The sequence below is a fragment of the Myotis brandtii genome, unplaced genomic scaffold, assembly GCF_000412655.1.
Source record: "Myotis brandtii unplaced genomic scaffold, ASM41265v1 scaffold352, whole genome shotgun sequence".
Classification (NCBI taxonomy): domain Eukaryota; kingdom Metazoa; phylum Chordata; class Mammalia; order Chiroptera; family Vespertilionidae; genus Myotis; species Myotis brandtii.
The window spans coordinates 463,265-486,942 of NW_005363542.1; the positions used below are offsets into that span (position 1 = coordinate 463,265).

General features: G+C 36.1%; 1 protein-coding gene across 3 annotated transcripts in view; it reads left to right on the plus strand.

Moving 5' to 3' along the window:
* The window catches only part of USP15 (ubiquitin specific peptidase 15), a 92,211-nt gene that overhangs the window by 10,173 nt on the left and 58,360 nt on the right, over positions 1 to 23,678 (plus strand). For 2 of the 3 annotated variants that reach the window (XM_014544124.1, XM_014544126.1), the window contains exons 3-5: positions 9,838 to 9,964; positions 13,566 to 13,711; positions 15,699 to 15,760. In XM_014544124.1, the coding sequence (XP_014399610.1) occupies positions 9,838 to 9,964; positions 13,566 to 13,711; positions 15,699 to 15,760 (335 nt within the window). Of the gene's footprint in view, positions 1 to 9,119; positions 9,195 to 9,837; positions 9,965 to 13,565; positions 13,712 to 15,698; positions 15,761 to 23,678 lie in introns of those variants that run through there. The other variant, XM_014544125.1, reaches the window with a different exon arrangement.

The following is a 23,678-nucleotide window of genomic DNA, read 5'->3' on the forward strand; positions in this document are numbered from 1 at the left end:
TGAACTGAACAATAAGCCAAAATGTTGAAAGGACTATATAGTCAGATGTGAGAAGAGAAAGAGAAGGTAAAGAAAGGAATCTATACTAATAAAAGAGTAATATGCTAATTAGACCGGGAGACCTTCTGGATGTCCTTCCAGACAAAAGCTGGGGGCTTGGCCGACCTGCATACCACCCCCAAACGGCCCTCAGCCTCTCGTCCAGGCCAGCCACACCCCCAGCGTGGACCCTCACCCCAATGGGGTTGTGGCAGCCTGCAAACGGCCCTCAGCCCCTCTCCCAGGCTGGCCACACCCCCCGCAGGGACCCTCCCCCCGATGGTGGTGTGGCCAGCCTGCAAACAGCCCTCAGCCCCTTGCTCAGGCCCACCCCTCCCCCAGCGGGGACCGTCACCCCAATGGGGGTGTGGCCAGCCTGAAAACGGCCCCCAGCCCCTCACCCAGGCTGGCTATGCCCCCATCAGAAACCCTCAACCCGATGGGGGTGTGGCCAGCCTGCAAACGACCATCAGCCCCTTGCCCAGGCCAGCCACACCCCTCAGTGGGAACCCTAACCCCGATGGGGGCGTGGCCAGCCTGCAAACCACCCCAGGCCAGCCCCTCCCCCCAAGGGGACCCCAACCCTGATCTGGGACCCCCTTCAGGGCAGACCAACCGGCCCCCACCCATGCGCCAGGCCTCTATACTAATAAAAGGGTAATATGCTAATTAGACCAGGAGACCTTCTGGACAAAGCCATGGTGGTGGGGCCAAGGCAAAGGCAGTTAGGGGCGATCAGGCCAGGAGGGGAGGGCAGTTGAGGGTGATCATGCCGGCGGGTAGGGTAGTTGGGGGCAAGCAGGCTGGCAGGAGGGCAGTTGGGGACAATCAGGCCGGCAGGCAGAGTGGTTAGGGGTGATCTGGCAGTCAGGCAGGTGAGTGGTTAGGAGCCAGCAGTTCTGGATTGCAAGAAGGATGTCAGACTGCTGGTTTCTTCACTCCTGTGGGATCGGGCCTAAACTGACAGTCTGACATCCCCCGAGGGGTCCCAGATTGGAGAGGGGGCAGGCCAGGCTGAGGGACCCCCCCCCCCCCCCTCCCCGTGCACGAATTTCATGCACCGGGCCACTAGTGTTACATAAAAAGGAGGCAAGACTTCCTAGTTTTGAAGATTTCTAGACTCTCCAGATGACAGTGCTAAAACTTAAATGTTTGAGCAAAGATTAAACTTAGGGCACTCTCAATAAAGTATGATCTGAAGTTGAAGCCTAGGATGTGATTATAAAATTCATTGTTAAGACCTCAGAAAAGTTAATGATGGTACCTCACAGCTCTGTTCACACAAAAGGTCTTTAAAGAATTTATGAAAAGATGCTCACCTTCATTAGCTACTAGTATAAGGGAAATGCGAATCAAAACCACAGTGTGATACCACCTCACAGCTGTTATCAATAAGACAAGAAATAACAAGAGGTGGAGAGAATGTGGAGAAAAAGGAGCCCTCAGACACTGCTGATGGGAATGTAAACTGATATAGCCACTATGGAAAACAGTATGGCAATTCCTCAAAAACTTAAGAATAGAGCTGCCATATGACCCAGCAATTCTTCTTCAGGGTATCTGAAATGTTTGAAAACATATACTGTAAATATATATTATTCACAGTAGCTAAGACATGGAAACAACCTAAATCATTGATAGATGATTGGATAAAGAAGTCGTGGTAAAGATATACAATTGGAATTACTCCTTAGCCATAAGAAAGGGTGAAATATTGCCATTTGTGACAATATGGATGGATCTTGAGAATATCATGCTAAATGAAGTAAGTCAAACGGAAAAGGATAAGAGCCATATGATTTCATTCATGTGGGATATAAAACTGAAAGCAACAGAGACAATGCCTCATCTGTCCCAGTGTGCACAGCTGTCCTGCGACACTGCTTAGTCCAGGGGTGGGCAAACTTTTTGACTCGAGGGCCACAATAGGTTCTTAAACTGGACCGGAGGGCCGGAACAAAAGCATGGATGGAGTGTTTGTGTGAACTAATATAAATTCAAAGTAAACATCATTACATAAAAGGGTACGGTCTTTTTTTTTTAGTTTTATTCATTTCAAAAGGGCCGGATCCTTGCCCACGGCTGCTCTAGAGTGATGCTTTCTTAATGCAAATAACTCACCTGCATTGGCTTTAAGGTCTTCAGGTGTGACCATTGCAGGATGGTCTTAGGTGACCCCTGTGAAAGGGTCGTTCAACCGCCAAAGGGGTCGCGACCCACAGGTTGAGAACCACTGGCCTAGATAGATATACATCTGGGTGCATCAAACCTCCAAATAACCTTCTGATTATCCCCTGAAAGACTCAGGTATTTAGGCCACCTGACACCCATCTGACATTGTTATCCAGATCACTGGACATAACCAGACCTCCTGACATCCATCATTTAGACCAGCAGTTGCCAACCTTTCGGACCTCACAGACCACCAGTGATCCGAGGACCACTGGTTGGTGACCACTGAAACTACCTGTCATCTGACTGATAACCAGCCTGGACCAATCTTAGGGCTAAGACTGCAAGTCTAATATTTCTTTAGAGTGTACTTTTTTACTATAAGAGCTCTTAACTTTTTTTCTTTTTTAGAACACTTCTGGGTTTTTGCCTAGCTGTTTTCCCAGTTTGTAAACTCTTAAGACCCTTGAACAAATCTTTATTACTTGTTTTAAAAAAAGAAAGCAACAAGAACAAAACAAACTTATAGACACATACAACAATATGAGGTTACCAGAGAGGAAGGATGAAGAGGGTAAAGGAGGTGAAATATATAGTGACAGAGGGAGACTAGACTATGAGTGATAAGCACACAATGCAGTATACCAATTATATAATAAAGAATTGTTCACTTGAAACTTACATAGTGTTATTAGCCATGTCACCCCAATACATTTAATTTGAAAAAAATTGCTAATAATAAAGGTACTAAGTATTGGTAAATATATATCTTTTAAGTCTGTTTTAATCTATAGTTTTCCACCTCTTCTCTCACCTTGTATTTTTATTTATTGAATAAATTGGGTTGCTTGATTGGCAGGAAAACAAATTTTGGAATATACGTCATACCTCCTTTCAACATTTGGGCTTCTAAGAAAAATAAGGCTTAAGAGAAGCTTAAGGTCATTGCCCCTCAGCTTAAACCCAAGGTAGAGAGGACTTACCTAGGGGACATTTGTGTGTGTGACTTGTCTAATGGAATGAACTCCAGTGAAATCCACTTGAGACCTACAGTGTTTTCAAGAACCACTGCCATCTTGAACTGAAAAGACAGTATAAAACGAAAGGCCTTTTACTTCCCAGACAAGCAGGAATCAGACAAAGAGTTTACTCAACAGTAAACACACGCTAACTTTCACGAAAAAAAGCGTGACTCAGAAAACAGAACCAAATGTTATGAAGAGTCATTTTCAGGAAAGGGCAGAAGTGAGTCCTAATCAAAGATTGTCCAGTATTTGCCTAGGTGGATTTCAGAATTTCTATGGGCCATTGACTCCTTTGTACCTCCTCTTTCCCCCCCTTTTTACAGGAATATCTAAAATATTACCTTCTGCATGCCCCATTATTTTATTCTGGGTGTATGTGGGACAGATGACTTACAACTTTGTTCACAGGCCTATAGATCAAGGGGAACTATACTCGAGATGCTTAAGGAGCTATATCCAAGGATCCTCATCTATACCTGGATTAGATATAGATGACAGGTTTCTGAACTTTGAGTTGATGTTATAATGGAATGAGACTAGTGGGAGCCTTTGCAGGGGTTGGGTGTATTTTGCATCTTGCAGGGAGAGACTATGACATATTGGGGGCTAAAGAAAGGACTGTGGTAGCCAGCCTCAAAGATGCTTCCCAGTGATCACCACCACAGGGTATTCACATTGGATCACGGTTGGTTTATGTGACTGTTAAAATATGGCAGAAGTGGTAGTATGTCAATTCAGAGTTAGTTTACAAATATACGGGTAGGTTTAACTTGGGGTGCTCTCTTTCTCTTGAATCAGTCACTCTGAGTGAAACAGCATGCCATGCAGGCAGCCTACAGAGACTCACATGATGAGGAACTGAAGTCTCTGTCAACAGCTGTAGAGGAACTGAGGCCTGCCAACAATCACATGAGTGAGCTTGGAAGCAGATTTGAACGACGTGATTAACCACCTAATGACATGCATAGCACTTAGTGCAGAAGACAAATTTATTTTGTATTCTAAAACTGTCTAATATTTTCAACTGAATAATAAAATAATACAACATAAAAGGGTGACTAAAGCCATCCTTAGAAGGAATTTTATAGTTAAATGCATATATTGGAAAGAAGAAATACTGAAAATCTGTTGTCTCAAGAAGTTAAGAGAAGAAAAGGAAATTAAGCCTAATCAAGAAATAATAATGTATAGTAGACATTAATAAAAAAGGAAAAAAATAACACTAAATGAACAAAGTTTACTCATTGCAAAAACAATAAACTTAGGCCAGTAAAATAAAGATGAGTCCTGGCAAGGCTGGTTTAAAAATAGGCAAAAATAACCTTTTTAAGAATGAAAAGGGAACATCATAGCAGAGCCTAAAGACTTTTTAAAAAGATTATGTTTCTGAACAGCTTTATGCAATAACTTGAAAATTTAGCTGAAATGGACAAATTTTTACAAAAATACAACTTAATGTTGAAACAGTGAGAAATAAAAAGTCCGAATTGCACTTTGTGATTAAAGAAATAGAATCATTAAATGAAAACCTTCCCACAAAGTACAATGCAGGTCCAGAAGGTTTTATCAGTATATTCTATCAAATATTTAAGGAAGGAGTATACCAATTAATTCAAACTTTTCCAAAAATAGAAGGCATACTTCCTAACTTATTTTGTGGCTAGCATAAATTTGACACAAAACCTTGAAGGGCATTATAAAAAAATAATTACAGGCTACTCTTACTCGTGTACATAGATAATTTCTAAACACTATATTAGCAAAGCAAATCCAGCAATAAGTAAAAAGGGCAAATAAAAATGGATAAGCTGGATTTTTAAATGCAATTTTGATTTAACTTTGAAAATCACTTACAATTTTGGTATCAGCTGAATAAAGAAGAAAAATAATCTCAATAGGTACAGAAAAAGCATTTGATAAAATTCAATATTCATGTATGATTTTTTTTAACTCATAGAAATAGAAAGCTAGGAGCAGAAGCTATGCAAATATACCTATTGGTAAAATATTCAAAGCTCTCTCATATCAGGGACAAGACAAGGATAACTATATTAGAGGTTTTAGCCAGTTTTGTGATCAAAGGAAAAGAACTAAAAGAATAAAGGTTAAAACATAAAAAATAAAAATGTAAGACATTTTATATGTTGAAAATTTCAAAAAAATTATACTGATAAACAATTAGAATTAATAATTAAGTTTAGCAAGATAGCTGGATATAAGGTCAATATATAAAAGTCAATTACATATCAGTAGCAAATAAAGTTGAATTTTAAAATAATGCTTGTAGCATCAGACTTCTTAGGAATAAACCAACAAAAACTGATTTTCTACTGAAAAATACAAAAATTACTGAGCAAATTTTTAAAAGACCTAATGAATTAATGGCCATAGGAGTCACCATTTTCTGTAAAGGGCGAGATAGTAAATATTTTTAGCTTTGCGAGCCAAAATGGTCTCTGTGGAACCTACTCATCTCTGTTGTTTTGGGTGCAAAAGCAGCCATAGATGATACATAAATGAATGAGTATGGCTGTGTTCCAGTAAAATGTTAAAAATAGATGGTGAGTCAGATTTAGCTTGTAGGTCATAGTTTTCCCACCTCAATCTAGGCACTGGTTAATTTATGCTTACTAACATCACAAGAAAGGGGGTAGTTAAATATTATTTGCATCTTATTTAGAATACATCTCAACATTTATGAAGTAGTCAATAAATATTGCAAAAATGAAAAAATAGACACTATTTCAGTTAAAATATATTGAAGAGACTTTATTAATTGTAATATGTCAATTTTATTTGGGCTCTGATTCAAACAATGTATTAAAAATAAGAAATTTTGAGAGAATTTGAACATTGACTAGATAATTGGTATTAAGGGATTCATTTAAATTATTTTAGTTGTGATAATGGTGTTACATTTTTGAAAAGACGCATCCTTAAATATTTGTAGATAGAAAATAACATGTAAGATTTGTTAGTATTAACAACTACTAGTATGATTTCATCTTTGTGTTATACTTCTCTACTTGTCTGTCTTTACCACTAGATATTCTCACTCTGACTCCAGAGCCTAAGTCTAATTCACCTGTAACACCTAGCACTAAGTATAGGTGCTTATTAGTAAATGCTACAAAAATGAAGGTAGCTCACTCCTCAAAAATAGTAAATGTGTCCATTAGGCCTAGTGTTACCAAATTGTTGTTGAGTAACGGATTTCTTTAGAAATTACTTTCTGTTTCCAGAGGGGGTAAGAAGGCATTATTTGGAATGAAATAAAGTTTCTGTAAACTTTCATACATTAAGTTTATTAAATATATTTCATGGCTTTATACAAAATGTTTTCTAATATTCACAGCAAGATGAACAAATGGAATTTATAATTATTTAATTCAGCATAAACTTGTATTTCCCTCACTAACTCAGTAAAGAGGCTTTACCTTCTATGTGGCCTTGAATTATTGGAAATATGGAAATATGTAGTTTTTAATCCTCACCCAAAGATGTTTTGATTGATTTTAAAGAGAGAGGAAACACGGGGGAGGGAAGGAGGAGGAGAAAGAAACATTGATGTGAAAGAGAAACATTAATCAGTTGCCTCATGTACTCACTGCTACTGGGGATGGAACCTGCAAACTTTTAGTGTATGGGATGATACTCCAACAACTGAGCACCTGGCCAGGGCAGAAATACTTTTATATAGCCATCATAAGTCTTATATTTTGGACAAGGAGCCAGATTTTACCTTGTGCTTGCTCCTTATTTATAACAACACTAGAGGTCCGGTGCATGAAATTTGTGCACTCGGGGGAGGGGGGCGGGGGCTCCCTCAGCCCGACCTGCACCCTTTTGCAGTCTGGGAGCCCTCGAGGGATGTCCAACTGACGGCTTAAGCTGGCAGTCAGGCATCCGTAGTGCTGCCTTGGAGGTGGGAGAGGCTCCCGCCACCACTGCTGCATTCACCAGCCATGAGCCTGGCTCAGGGCTTCTAGCTGAGCAGCACTTCCCTTGTGGGAGTGCACTGACCACCATGGGTCAGCTCCTACATTGAGCTTATGCCCCCTGGTGGTCAGTGCACATCATAGCAACCGGTTATTCCACCGTTCAGTCAATTTGCATATTAGCCTTTTATTATATAGGATAATTTACTTAGAAAACAAACCATTTTAATTGTCACCTCTAATTCTGAAACATTACTATTATTTTTGAATAGTAACCTTCCAGGCTTGAATTTCAAATGTATGTTTTAATGGTTATAATAATAGATAAATATAACTTTACAACCTGTTTTTGTAAGCCTGCTTCTTTCTGTTAGTCTTCATAGCCACCATTTTAAATGATTATTTTCAGTGCAGACATTTTTAATGAATGTAGGAAACTTTATATAAATAAAAATAAAAGCTATGTTATATAAACAAATAATTTACATATGATCATAACACGAATACATAAATATGATAATTAATTTTCTGTGCTGAAGTGCTATAATCATTCATATAGTATGGTTCTTTTAAATCAGAAATAGTTGGAAGACAGAAATATTTTTTTAAAAGAACAGCTTTTTTTTGTTTCCTTTAAGTTTTTTTTTATTATAAAGTATGTAAAACCTAAAACTTGCCATTTTAAGTGCAAAAGTCAGTGGCAGTAATTACAATCAGGATGTTGTGCAACCATCACCGCTATTTCCAAAATTTTTCATCATCCCAAACAAGAATAGCTTTTTAATACACTACTTTTAGAAGTACTATAATATCTTATAAATATATTCGTAGTATTCCAAGTAGTGATATTGAGTGTTTTAGTAATGTATGATATTGTCAGAGAGAAGAAAAAAATGAGAAAAATTCTGAATCCCAATGAAGTGTGGATTTTGAAATTATCTGGATGGTATTTTTTTCACTGTTTATAATAACTTTCTAACAGTTAAATCACCAGGGGTTTTTTCAGAAAAATATGTTAGTGTTATTAAAATTAATTGCCTTTAAAAAAAGAACTATGATTATTTAAAATATATATACCTCCATGTAAATCATGAGGAATGTTCATATTTTTTATTATTTTATCCTGTTTCTTTATTCCATTACCTGATCTGTTGTTGGTCATTCCATTTTCTCCCCCATAAAAATGAGGCCTGTAGTTTTTATAGCAACTTATCAATGATTAGTAGCTACCCTAATATATTTTAGGATTCTTTTCTGATATTGAGTCCTAAAACAAATTTTTTATTGATAGTGATATTTAATTCCTAGTTTTTCTACTTAAATATTGCTACAAGCAATCTTATAAAATAAAATGATGTGGTATCTTTTGCTACAATCTTAACCTCAAAATAAGCATAAAGAGATAAAACATTGTCTAACTTAAGATTTAGACAATATACATATTGGTTTGTAAAATGAATTAAGTTAATTAATAGAAAGAGAGGCATAGGCTGTTAACCTGTTTTAGAAATGCAATAGGAGGACTACAGTGAGGTGATAGTGGGTTTAGAGGCTGGAGGAGGGTATAGAGGACATACATGGGGATGGACGGGGACCTGAGTTGGTGTGGTGAACACACAATACAGTGTACAGATGATGTGCTGTAGAATTGTGCACCTGAAACCTGTATAATTTTTTTAACCAATGTCACTCCAATAAAATAAGAAATAAATGCAGTAGGAGAATATATATGACAAAGAATCATAAAAATTATGTTGGGTTGGACATTAAGTGCTAGATAAACTACATTTGAAGTTTTTGAGCTAAAACTGTTTCCCTACAAGTGAAAGAGAAATTTTTAAATCCCTTACTAAAGTGATGCTAAGCGTGTGAGTGCAAGAGTCATTTGGAGCCTCCCTTTTGCCATATTTGTCTAATGTATCACATATCAGGCTGTTTACTATTTTCAGCAACAGTATTCATGACTGAAACCCTACAGTTAACCTTTAGAAGAGCAAAAGGAAATATACTTATTAAAAAGGTGACCCTAATGTACACATATTTTCTATCTTTCTGCTTTATTGCTTGCATGTTTAAGCAGCTTTTTTTATTTTCATTTGTTGCGTAGAATTACTAAGTGTGCATTTAAAGATCAAAGTCATCTAAGGATGGTAAACTAACATATCAGGTATAGCGCATAGCTAAATAATTTGGCAGCAGTAATTTAAAAATATTTGTTTTAACATACAGAGTGAGAGCTATTGCTAGCTGAAACTGTATAAAACTTATCATTTTAAAAGGTTTTCAGCTTGAGATCAGTACTAAAAACTATAAGTATGTCTGTATCTTTAGTCAGAGTTGTATTTACATTTTGAGTAAACTTTTTTGTTATAAGTACTGAATGTATTCATTGTGTACTTAAGTATCTTCATAGATCAGTAGAATACCTTTCCATACTATTAGTGTTTAATGTGATTATTCATATTCTGTTAAATATTAAATTTTCCAAAAATGTTTCTTGCCTTTTCAAATAGTTAATATTTTTTATATTGATAGATTTTACTAGTTATTGTTTTCCATTGAAGATCTGTGGCTTTTTCTAAGCCTCTTTAGAAAATGTATTCTGTTAGAGACAGTGAAATATATTGAGCTATAGCTGACACTGTTTTGTTTTGCTTTTTCAGGTGGTTGAACAGGGTATGTTTGTAAAGCACTGCAAAGTAGAAGTATACCTCACAGAATTGAAGCTCTGTGAAAATGGAAACATGAACAATGTTGTAACTAGAAGATTTAGCAAAGCTGACACAATAGGTAATGCAAGATCTGTTAAATCATTGCTATTAGAAATTTAATTATAATTCTATTTGTTAAATGTTACTAGGATGATAACGATGTTAAGGGTCTGTATTTAACATTATAGATTTCCAAGCTTGATGCACTATGTCTTAGCTTAATGTTGAAATATTTATGGTTTTTAATTCACTTTACATTATTAAATGAAGTTAATTTGTGCCATTTTACTTTTTTAAAAGCATCAGATTATTTATGTTTTACTTTAGCATTTGAAAATGTGTATTTTGTTTATAACAGGATTATAAATTAAAGAACTTTTATGATGAGTAGATTAGGGAATTAAAGTTTCAAATAAAAGTGTACCAACTCCCTTTATATATTTATATGTCTACATATCTCTGTGTGTGTGTGTGTGTGTGTGTGTGTGTGTGTGTGTGTGTGTATGTCTGTCTGCCTGTCTGTCTTCCTGGCATTGGTTGGATGGAGCAAACACTGTGTTCCCTGCTCTCTACTGGCTGAGCTACTGGTCACCTTTCTTGTTTTAACAGTAACTTAGAGTCTCCCAAACACGCTGCTTGACATGATCAATCCAAGTGGTCCCACTATATGGCTCTGACTGGCAGAGAGGATGGGATCCATATATATAAAAGAAATTTCCTGATGTCTACTGGGGAAGAAGTTTCCTCTCTTCTATGGAAGCCACCTGGCAGGGCCTGGGGGTTAGGGGTGAGATCAGGCTGGCCTGGGGGTTAGGGGCGATCAGGCCAGCAGGGGAGGACAATTCGGGGCGATCAGGCCGGCGGGGGAGGGCAGTTGGGGGCGAGATCTGGCCGGCAGGGGAGGACAGTTGGGGGTGAGATCAAGCTGGCAGGGGAGAGCAGTTGGGGGTGAACTGGCCTGCAGGGGAGGGCAGTTGGGGGCAACCAGGCCTGCAGGGGAGGGCATTTGGCAACCAGGTTGGCAGGGGAAGGCAGTTGAGGGCAACCAGGACAGCAGGGGAGGGCCATTGGGGGCAACCAGGTCGGCAGGGGAGGGCAGTTGGGGGCATTAGGCAGGTAGGCAGGTGAGTGGTTAGGAGCCAGTGGTCCTGGATTGCGAGAGGGATCGGGCCTAAACCGGCAGTCAGACATCCCCTGAGGGGTCCCGAATTGGAAAGGGTGCAGGCCCAGCTGAGGGACACTCCCCTGTGCATGAATTTCGTGCACCAGGCCTCTAGTTGTAATATAATATCAAGAATATATTGAGTGAAAAGTTTTTTAAATCAACGATTAGTAATTTAATCACAAATTTTAGTACTTTTGATAAAAACAGCTTAAAATAAAAATCAGAAACAGTAGTTATTTTCAAATAAAGTTACTGGAAAACAAGGTTAATCATAATAATTTGATCTTTTTGGAAAATGTAAGTAAACATTGGAGATAACACTTAATGCACAACTCCTCAACGAGGAAGAGAGGTTATAAATTATGGCACTGTATAGTTTTCCTTGTTGGAAGCAATCATTAAGTACACTTAGCTTACAAGTAAATAAAAGTATTTCTGAATTTTATATGTCATTTGACTTTTACCAGTCACCCATTTCACAGCAGGAAATACTTTTAATTGATATTTTTCACAGGATATCTTTCAGTATCCTGTGCTTTTTAATACTAATGTTTTCACCAATAAAATATTGTGTGTGATTTTTTTTATTTTCGCCCTCTTTATTTTGCCAGGACATTTCAATAAACTCACAGTCACCTTTCTAAAATGAATGCTTAAAATATTAGGAATTCCATATATAACTATCAGATTATGAAAAAATTACTTAACTTTTGAATTTCAAGATTTGTGGAATATCATTAGGAAAAGAAAACAATGCTACATACTAAATACTGAAAGTTTTCAATATAATACAGTAGTGTGCCCTTATTAATGGAGCTTATGTTCCAAGACCCCTAGTGGATGCCTAAAACCAGGGATAGTACCAAACTCTATATATATCTGTACTGTGTTGCCTCCTATACAAACATACCTATGATAAAGTTTAATTTATAAATTAGGCACAGTTAGAGATTATCCTATATAATAAAAGGCTAATATGCAAATTATCCCCTCAGGAGTTCTACCAACCAGGAGTTCGACTGCTCGCTATGACTTGCGCTGACCACCAGAGGGTGGCACAGAACAAAGGAAGGCCCCAATCGGCCCTGATTGCCTGCCAGGCCTAGGGACCCTACCCGTGCAAAATTTCGTGCACCGGACCTCTAGTTAACAACAGTAACTACTGATAACTAATAGAACAGATATAAGAATATACTGTAATAAAAGTTATGTGAATGTTGTCTGTCTCAATATTTTATTGTACTTCTAGAGGCCCGGTACATGAAAGTCATGCATGGGTAGGGTCCCTAGGTTTGGCCAGCGATCAGGGCCAAGCAGGTCCCCTGCCTCCGCTTTCCCTTGCTCCCTTAGCACCCCACTGCCACCCCTGGTTGCCCACCATGTTCCACACCACCCCCTAGTGGTCAGCCAGTGGTCAAACTCCCGGTTGAACTCCCGAGGGGACACTTCATATTAGCCTTTTATATATATCTGACGTATCCAAATTGCCAGCATCATTATTCTTGCACTTTGGGGCCATTATGAGTGACTGGCAGTAGGTAGCATATACAGCATGGATGTGCCATACAAAGGAATGACTCACGTCCATGGTAGGACAGAGCAGAGAGCTGAGATTTCATCCTGCTACTCAGAACACATGCAATTTAAAATTTATGAATTGCATTTTTCTGGAATTTTCCATTTAATACTATTAGACCGTAGTTGACCACAGGTAACTTAAACTGCAGGAAGCAAAACTGCAGATAAGGGGGTGGGGGAGACTACTGTCTAAATATTACATTAATCATGACATTAAAATCTGTACAATAAGAATCTATAAATATATCCACAGAGTATAGTCTATTAAAATTAATTCAGCCCTAGCTGGTTTGGCTCAGTGGGTAGAGTGTCAGCCTGCAGACTGAAGGGTCCTGGGTTTGATTCCAGTCAAAGGCACATGCCCCACTTGCAGGCTCGATCCCCAGTAGGGGGTGTGCAGAAGGCAGCTGATTGATGATTCTCATCATTGATGTTTCTATCTCTACCTGTCTGAAATCAATAAAAATATATTTTAAAACAAACTATTTAAATTGTAAATTATACTTAATTTAATATTAATTGTTCTGAAATTAGTTATGTCATAATTAAAAATTTCCATTTGTAATATCTCTGAGTCATTATTTTTTAACTCCTACATATCATCAAAAAATTGTGTTGATTTTATATGTAAACATAAATTTAAGCTATATGACATAAATTATACTTTGGTGTTAATATGATTGAACTCCTTTACCTTTTGAGATCTCAATTTCCCTAAGTAATCATCTGTCAGAGTTATAATTACCATTTTCTTAAAAAGCACACCTGGTCTTAAAAATCTTGTTGTTTTTTTTACATATTTTTTTACATACTCGTTCACCTATTCTTACTATCATCTCAGTATTTTAAATTTGGGACTTTTATGCTGGTGAGCACTTAGGTCTACGTGGTATATATTTAAATACTATATTTACATATCTTTTCTCCTTAAATCTAGATACAATTGAAAAGGAAATAAGAAAAATCTTCAATATTCCAGATGAAAAGGAGACGAGATTGTGGAACAAATACATGAGCAATACATTTGAACCACTGAATAAACCAGACAGCACCATTCAGGATGCTGGTTTATACCAAGGACAGGTATTGTTTATCAGTACTGTTTATTTTAAGCATACCATACATGGAGCTTTCTTAAGTCACAAACTTTTTGGACATCTGACATCTATAGTGGGTCCTGTTGGCTCTCACTTCCTTTTTCTAACTCATTTCTTCCTTACCCTTGCTGGACACTTAACTATAACTTTCTGTTTCCCTCTTTGAACTTGAATATAAAAAGAAATAAGTTTCCATTAAAAAAAAAACAGCTAAATAAGATGGGTCAGCCAACTTCTTTAAAGGATTAAATAGTGAATATTTTTGGTTCAGCCATCTCTATGGTCTCTGTCACAACTACAACTCTGCCGTTGTTAGTATAACGAAAGTAACCATAGAGAGGATATGTAAACAAATGGAAATGGCTATGTTCCAACAAGCTATTTACAAAAGCAGTCAGTAAACTAAGTGAACTATAATTTGCCAGCTCCTGCTAGAAGGTATCAAGCCCCAATTTGTTCTTTATTTATGATATAATCCAGAGGAATGAATATGTTGAAAAACGAAGACATTTAAACACAATCAGCAAGTCCTACTGATTCTGCCTTCTAAATATCTCATTAATCTCTGTGTCCTTCCCAGCCCTTATTTAACAGATCTCTCTGCCTCCAGTATTTGGCATGTCCACTTTCAATCTTCCATATTTCTGTAAATAGACTATAAAAACAGTTATTTGATACTTTAGCCATTATATTCTTAGTGAAATCTTAAATTTTTAATATGTATTACAATTAAAGGTAGAGTTACCTGATTGAAGCTGGAGTAAGGAACTTGGAACTCTATTAGTTCGTCAATACTCCCCTCCCAAACCAGCCAACTCTCTTTCTTGTCTACCAATAGACCTCCACCTCTATCCTTGGTTACCATTCAGCAGGCCTTGTGGTAGCTCTAGGGGACAATTTTAAATATATAGTTTTATTTCGTTAACTCTTTTCAGTGATTGGTCCTCTGTAATGACTATTATTTTTTTTATTATGTACATTAGAAAAAACTGAGGCTTCAAGAATTTAAATAATTTGATCTTATTGCTAGGAATGCATTTATCAGATTTTGAAATAGGAATGTTTCCAGAAATGTGCATTAAATTTTCCAGATTTTAGCCCTAGCCGGTTTGGCTCAGTGGGTAGAGTGTTGGCCTATGGACTGAAGGGTCACAGGTTCAATTCTGGTCAAGGGCACATGCCCAGGGTGCAGGCTCAATCCCCAGTAGGGGATGTTCAGGAGGCAGCCAATCAATGATTCCCTCTCATCATTGATGTTTTTATCTCTCTCTCCCTTCCTCTCTGAAATCAATAAAAATATATTTTTTAAATTATATTTTTATTGATTTTTTACAGAGAGGAAGGGAGAGGGATAGAGAGTTAGAAACATCAATGAGAGAGAAACATCCATCAGCTGCCTCCTGCACACCCCCTACTGGGGATATGCCCACAACCAAGGTACATGCCCTTGACCGGAATCGAACCTGGGACCCTGCAGTTGCAGGCCGACGCTCTATCCACTGAGCCAAACCGGTTAGGGCAATAAAAATATATATTTTTAAATGTTTTCCAGATTTTGTAAGTTCTTTTCTGACAACTGATAAATAAACTAAACACTATCCTGAACTTTTAATTAATTTATTTTTTTACTGAAATTGAAAGTACCCTTGTTAGGAAGTGAAACAAATATATATTATTGAAGAGTTTGCTCCCCAAAATGAGTGGTCCTTATCTTTCTTGTGTGTGTGTGTGTGTGTGTGTGTGTGTGTGTGTGTGTGTGTTTTCAATTGCTTAGTTTTTATATTTTGCTTCTTAAATTTTTGTCTCCTTTGCCTAGCTTTGGAATCAAAATATAAATATCTCTTCACCTTATATACTGTGTGCTTTAATAAATCACAGGGTTACTTTAGTTTCTTAGTGAATTCAGCTAATCTTTTAAAACTATTTTTAACATTGGGGTTAAGACAAACACTCTTACTGTGTCATATTTGTAGGTGTTAGTGATAGAACAGAAAAATGAAGACGGAACATGGCCAAGGGGTCCTTCTACTCCTAAGTAAGTGCTCCCACTTTTTATGGCATATTACATGATTTAGAAGCTTTTGATTTGAGATAATGAAATCCAGAATGATAGAAGAATCTCATTGTGTGTTGTACGTACCTTCTTTATATTTTAATATTTTTCCTCAGTATAGAAGTTATGTAAGTTTGCATTTAATGTGCTATTACTAAAAAGGCTTCCAATTCAAATCTCTTATAGAATGAGGTGTAGTATAAATGTTATGTTATATTTTCTAATACAGTTAAATCACTGTTAAATATTTTCTTTAATATTTTGTTTCAGGCTTTTGATATTTCTCAAGTGTCGGTTTAAAAAATGTTCTTTATCACAATGATTTTGATGTGAAAATAATATTTTTGTTTATTAAAACATGTGTTAGAATATGAAAGCACAAGTAGAGATACATGAGTATAAGAATTGCTTTTAATAGTAAATGAGGACTGAATAATATTAGAAATATTTTTAAACATTTTTTAAACTGTTTTTTAAGTTCACAGTTTTTTAAGTTCACAATACAGTGTTGTTAACTATAGGCACATTGTTGTACAGCAGATCTTTAGAATTTATTCATTTTGTACAACTGAAACTTTATTCCTGTTGAACACTAACTTTCCATTTCTTCCTTCCCCCAGCAATTACCATTTTACTTTGTTTCCATGAGTTATACTAGTTTAGATACATCATATAATTAGAATTATGCAGTATTTGTCCTCCTGTGAAGTTAATTTTACCTAGCATAATATCCCCCAGGCTTATCCATGTTATCTCACAGGGCAGGATTTTCTTTCCTTTTTAAGACTGAATAATATTTCATTCTCTATGTTTATCACATTTTCTTTATCCATTCATTTGTTAATGGAAATTTAGGTTGTTTCCATATTTTAGCTACTGTGAATTGTACTGCAATGAACGAGTGAGTGCAGATATTTCTTCAATATACTCATTTTGGTTCTTCTGGATATATACCCAGAAGTGACATTTCTGGATCATATTGTATTTCTGTTTTTAATTTCTTAAGGAACCTTCATACAGTTTTCTATAGCAGCTGCATTATTTTACATTTTCACCAATAGCATGCAATGATTCTAATTTCTCCACATTCTTGTTAGCACTTATCTTTTGTTCTTTTGATAATGGTATGAGGAGATAATCTTGTGGTTTTGATTTGCATTTCTACTATGATTACAGATATTGAGCATTTTCATTGTATGCCTTCTTTGGAGAAATGTCTACTCGAGTCATAGGCCCATTTTTTTATCTGTTATTTGGTTTTTTGCTATTGAATTGTAGGGGTTCCTTATATTTTTTGGACATTATCTCTTTATCAGATATGTGGTGTAAATTTAAAAATAAAGCCTGAATCCATAAAACTTCTAGAAGAAACCTTAAGGCAAATGCTTTATGACATTGGTCTACGAGGTGATTTCTTGGTTATGACACCAAAAGCATAGGCACAAAAGCAATAATAGATGGGACTATATCAAACTGAAAAGAAACAGTAAAAGAAACAATCCAAGTGCCCTGGATGATGTGGCTCAGTTGGTTGGAGCATCATTGGGTGCACCAAAGGGTCGCTGGTTCCATTCCCAATCAGGGCACAATGCCAAGGTTGCAGATTCAATCCCAATCGGGGCACGTACAAGTGGCAACCAATTGATGTTTGTCTCTCATATTGATGTTTTTCTCTGTCTCCCCCTTTCCATTCCTCTCTCTCTAAAATTTAAAAAAAATTTTTTTTAAGAAAGAAACAACATAGTGAAAAGGTAACATATAGAATAGGAAAAATATCTTGAATGGTTTTAGAATCATCAGTTCCTCACTCCATTATCAAAAACACTTAGGACATGGCAGATGTGGCTTAGTGGTTAAGCATCAACCTATGAACCAAGCGGTTGTAGTTCGAAACACATTGGTGTTTCTGTGTCTCTCTCTCTCTCTCTCTCTCTCCTTTCCTCTCTGAAATCAGTAAAGATATATTAAAACACACACACACACTTAGGGCTAGTTATATTTTTGTCAATGTTTTTATTGATTTGAGAGAAACACTGATATGAGAAAAATATCTATTGGTGCCTCCTGCATGCCCCCTATTGGGGATAGAGCCTGCAACTCAGACATGTGCCCTGACCAGGAATTGATACATGGGAGGAGGCTCAACCAACTGAGCTATACCAGCCAGCTCAGGGCTAGTTGTATTTTAATATTCAGATTTCTTATGCCTTTGAGAAGAAAATATGTTACATATGCCCCTATTATTTTACATTTCAGTAGAGTCCAGGGATATCTGTCATAATCAAACACATTAATTTTCAGCAAATATTTACACTGGATAGGATAAATAAGGACTATAATTATCCTCATATTGGTTAGATTACCCTCAAATGAATTGTGAAAAAAATTTTTTTAGGTTTTCAGAGATGTAGGAATTCCCGGTTTTTAAATAAGGGATTGTGGACCTATATTTTAAAATGCTCACAATAATGATTCTATTTGTTAACCTAGTAAATAAAAGAGAAGAATGACCTGGTACTTAATAAAATGCACCTTTAATGAATGGTTCTCTACCTTTTTTATCTTGTGTAAAGTTCTATTTAAATTTCATGAGAATGTGCCTAAGTATATTACAGTTTATTTTTACTACACTTAGTTGCATATAATACAAGGGTAGAACTTAATATAAGAAGATTATAAAAGTACATAGTAGAATTGTGTAGATTTCTTGATTGATGAAGCTTTAGAAGTTAGGAATAATTTCTTTGTGAATATTCACATTTAGTCTCTAGATTAGAACTAGTACTGTTCTTTGCTAGTTTATCTTTAGATTGTTATGTATTACTAGAGGCCTATGCACGGATTCGTGCCGGTGGGGTCCCTCAGCCTGGCCAGTGCCCTCTCACAACCCGGGACCCCTCGGGGGATGTCAGGCTGCCGGTTTCAGCTCGATTCCCACAGGCCGGGCCAAGGGACCCCACCGGTGCACAAATCCGTGTAACAGGGCTCCTACTATGCATATAAGATCTTTGGTTAGTCTCTTCCTGCCCTCCCCCTTTCCCTCTGAGATTCATCAGTCTGGTCCATGTTTCCATGTCTGTGCCCCCTGATGGTCAGTGTGTGTCATAGCGAACGGTCGCTTAGGCTTTTAGATAGATAGATAGATAGATTGATAGATGATAGATAGATAGATAGATAGATAGATAGATAGATAGATAGATAATTTTAAATAATTCTTGATATTACAAAATTGCTTGTGGGTTAATATAAAAGTACCATGAGTTCCAAAGATTTGAGAGATCTTTTCAACTTAAAATTATGAAATTTCACCTGAAAGATTGAACTAATTATATACTTTCTTTTATCATCTCTATGTGCTAATACAATACCATTTTTATTTACTTATACAGTTGTAGTAATTGCTTGTAAGAAAAAACACATATTACAAAATTGCTTGTGGGTTAATATAAAAGTACCATGAGTTCCAAAGATTTGAGAGATCTTTTCAACTTAAAATTATGAAATTTCACCTGAAAGATTGAACTAATTATATACTTTCTTTTATCATCTCTATGTGCTAATACAATACCATTTTTATTTACTTATACAGTTGTAGTAATTGCTTGTAAGAAAAAACACAATTTCTTACATAATACCTAACACAATACACATGCAATAAATATTGGTGAAAAAGGGAACTGCACTAGAGATGCATGGAAGTACAAGTCTCATTTTTCACTGAATCAAACAGTTTAATAGGGAACCCATATATTAAAGCCTGAAGAGGAAAGTATGTATTCATTATACAATATGACAAATAACATATAACAATATGTCATGAATTATCAATTGAGAGTTTATTGGAATACAACATTTTTTAAAATTATCACCTATATATAAAAACACTCTCAGAAACTAAGAATAAAGGGAAATTTTGCTAATTTGATAAAGCCTAAATGCTCAAAGTCTATAGTAAACATATTTAATGTTAACACTTTCCTTAGCTATAGCTTCTACGGTACAACTTTATTAAATTTTGATTGAATTGTATTATTAATTTTTTTCTTTATGGTTTCATTTAGGTATAGTTATTTCAAAGAATGCCTTTGACATTACAAACATTATAGAAATAAGTTCTAAATTTTGCTGCAATAAGTAAAAATTCCTCTTGTGAGAATAGCATGAAAACTTGGTTTAATTCAAACATTTTCACTAATAGATTAAAAATATTCACAAAAGGCATGCACTTAAGTATTTGGTGGTAAGAAAGGCAAGGGTCATTGATGATTGTGTCTTGGCAGTTTTCATGGGCTAGAAAACAACCAGAGAAGAAACCAAAATTAACCAGATAAGGCATGAGAGGCTGAAAAAAATCAAATGGAAAACTAAGCCAGTAGTTCTTATTCATTGTCCCTCTATCACCTGTGTTCTGATTAACAGAATTCCAATTTGGTGACTGAAACACTAAGTATAAACTTAATCTAGTGCCACATTAATATTTTTGCAGCACTCTATCCCTGAGTGCTCTGCCTGGAGAGAGGGAGCACTTTATAGATTAAACCATTGCATACTACTTTTGGTTGGGATAAATAATACACACCTAGGTGACTGAAATATTCTGTTTCTGTGTTTTTACACTATCTGTTTCAATATTGTACCTATTTAAATGCAAGTAGAAAAACTTACCATATACTTATTTAAATTTTTAGAGAATAATTATGTACAATCCTATATAATAAAAGCGTAGCATGCAAATTGTCCTCTTGACTGGGAGTTTGAGCAGGAGGCGGGAGCAGCTGCTAGGGACCTTAACAGTCCACGAATTTCATGCACTGGGCCTCTAGTTTGTATATATAATTGCTGTGAATTAACTGTATAAGTGGATTTAGAAATGGTAAATAAAAGTATTTAATTGAAAATTATTAAAATATGTATTAGGAAACATCATGTATTTAATTTTAACAAAAATTATACTGAAACTTTTTAAGTATTTATAAACATAATAGTCTCTGCTTACTTGAAACATTAGTAGGTTTAGTTATGACAGTTTTGTTTTGGTACTAAAGAGGTATAGATCACAGAAAATGCACTCTTAAAGTTTTCTATGAAAGTATACAAATTTGTTACCAATTTTAACCTTGTTCAAATACTGGAGAGAGGGAATTGAATGACTTTGATTTGTGGTTGTTGAGAGGATGGCTCTAGAGCCAGCTTTTCATTCATTTTCATCCATTCATACTTACATATTTTAAATTAATATCTTTAATTTGAAATACAACCTATGAACCATAAATCTAGGGTAATATCCCCAAACCTTCAATGTTTTGTCATTTTTAAAGACATTTTGAATTTTTACAAATTTTCCCACACATTATCTCCTTTAATCTTGTCATTATTATTCTCATTAAGAAAAAGACATTTGTGACTTTTTCTGAGAATGTAAAGTTTGAAGTAATGGTACAGTCCAACAAAACTGCCTTGGATGCAGTTAAAGATAAGGAACCAAAACTAGGAGAGTAGTGAGAACTGTAGGCATGGAGTTATATTCTAAGAAGTGAGAAACATAAGCATGTATGAATTATCTAATAAGACATGTAATAAAGCCCTACCTGGTTTGACTCAGTGGATAGAGCGTCAGCCTGCAGACTGAAGGGTCTCAGGTTCAATTCCGGTCAAGGGCATGTACCTAGGTTTCGGGCACATCCCTAGCAGGGAGTGTGCAGGAGGCAGCTGATCGATGTTTCTCTCTCATTGATGTTTCTAACTCTCTATACCTCTCCCTTCCGCTCTGTAAAAAAAAATCAATAAAATATATATATTTTTAAAAACATGTAATAAAGTATATGTTAAACCTTAAAGGATGTCTCTAAATAATGATATAAGACAAAAAGATCAAGTTGGATAATCTTGAAGGTTAAGGAAAATTTGGGTTTTATTTTGTCATAGAGACCTTGGGAAAAAGAGCTTAAGAAAGGGAATGGTCAGCAATACTGCATGTTGCAGAGATTGGGGGAAGAACAGAAGAGATGCAATGTATTTGACAAGTGGAGACAGCATAATGGGAATGAGAAGTAGATTATAGCGAAGGAGGGGATGAGTACTGTAGTCAGAGAATGGAACAACTCGCATAAATCATTCATCATGAAAGAAGAAAGATAATCAAGGTGGTACTTGGTTGGAAAGGCAGGATTCCTGGAGAGGGAATGTACATGTGAATTATTTTGTTAATCAAATATACACATCCTTTCCTAGGTATTTGATATGTAAAGATAAAGGCATCATAATAATGTTAGAATGAAGTTCCTATATACTGCTATTTACCATAAACTGCTTTTTTCCAGTTATTTTTAGTTGTCCAAACTCCATATCATTTTTGGAAATGCTTGTGTTTGTACATAAATACACTCCCTATAACTCTATACTTTGAGATTTCTCAATTTAACATTCATCTAGATCTTGAATGGATACGCATATTTTCCTTTGAAATGCTGAAAGTGCACATTGATTGAGTATATCTTTCCTTCATCTAAACATTGTACCTACTTTCTGTTGTGGAAAGATAATGTATAATATAGTACCATGTCTCCCAAGTTTTACCAAAGAGAGCATGGTAACAATCAAGTTCATTAACTATTTAATTAAAATATATAAAGGCCGTTTAGGGCGTCGCCGAAATAGCTCAGTTGGGAGAGCGTTAGACTGAAAATATATAAAGGCCGTTTCCAAATTTAATTGAAGTTAGAAAATTTAGACAGTCTGTTTCATCATAAATGAATGTAATTTAAGTGTGTAGTTCTCAGATAAATGCTTGATATTCACAGGTTCTCATAAATAATTATTGAGTATTTTATTTCTTCCTTTCTCTTCTGGTTTGTTCCAAAAAGGAATTGAGCAAGTTACAGTAACACATGTAAGTCAAAGTTAACTATAGGAATAGATACAGAAATCAGGTCAATTGGAAAATAAGCATATTTACATATTGAAGCCAGAGAAGAAGTTAGTTAACAAGAGCAGTAAGGGCTTTTGAAGCTATTAAAATTAATCTGCAAATGTATGGGCTTTTTTGTTAGATCCTGATTCAAACCAATCGGAGGAGAAAAGATACTTTTGAGAAAATTGGTATAAAATTGAACATGAACTGAGTATTAGATTGGGACCAACGGTAGTATAAAATAAAAAATATCTTACCACCCAGCCAGTGTGGTTCCATGGTTAGGTGTCGACCCATGAACCAGAAGTTCACTGATCAGTTCTCGGTTGTGGGCTTGGTCCCTGGTGGGGGGCCATGCAGGAGGCAGCCAATCATTGATTCTCTCTCATCATTGATGTTTCTAACTCTTTCTCCCTCTCCCTTCCTCTCTGAAATCAATATAAAATTTTTTTTAATCTCTTAACTATTAGGGATGCGTACTGTAGTATTCACAGGTGAAATTATGAATGTCTGAGATTTGCTTTAAAATAGTCCAGCAAAAACATGGGGAAAGGGGCGCTAAGGAGATGATAGATAAAACAAGAATGACAGAATGTTAATTCTTGAAGCTGAGTGACTGATACTAAGTACATGAGAGCTTGTGTACATTTGGAAATTGAAGTTGAAAATAAAAGTGGATGGTAGTTTTGGTTCTGAGATTCATAATGGCTAAAGAAAAGTAATTTTAGTTTTTATGGTAGAATATTTTATGTTATAAATGCCATAATTAGCAGTCAAACTAAGGAACAAGAAATAAAGTTATGCTCTTGCCAGTGTGGCTCAGTTAGAGTTGTTTGAAGCATCATCCTGTATACCAAAAGGTTGTTTGTTCAGTTCCCTGTCAGGGCACATACCTAAGTTGCGATTTGAACCCTGGTTGGAGCATACAGAAGGAAACCAATTGATGTTCTCTCACATTGATCTCTCTCTCTCTCTCTCTCTCTCTCTCTC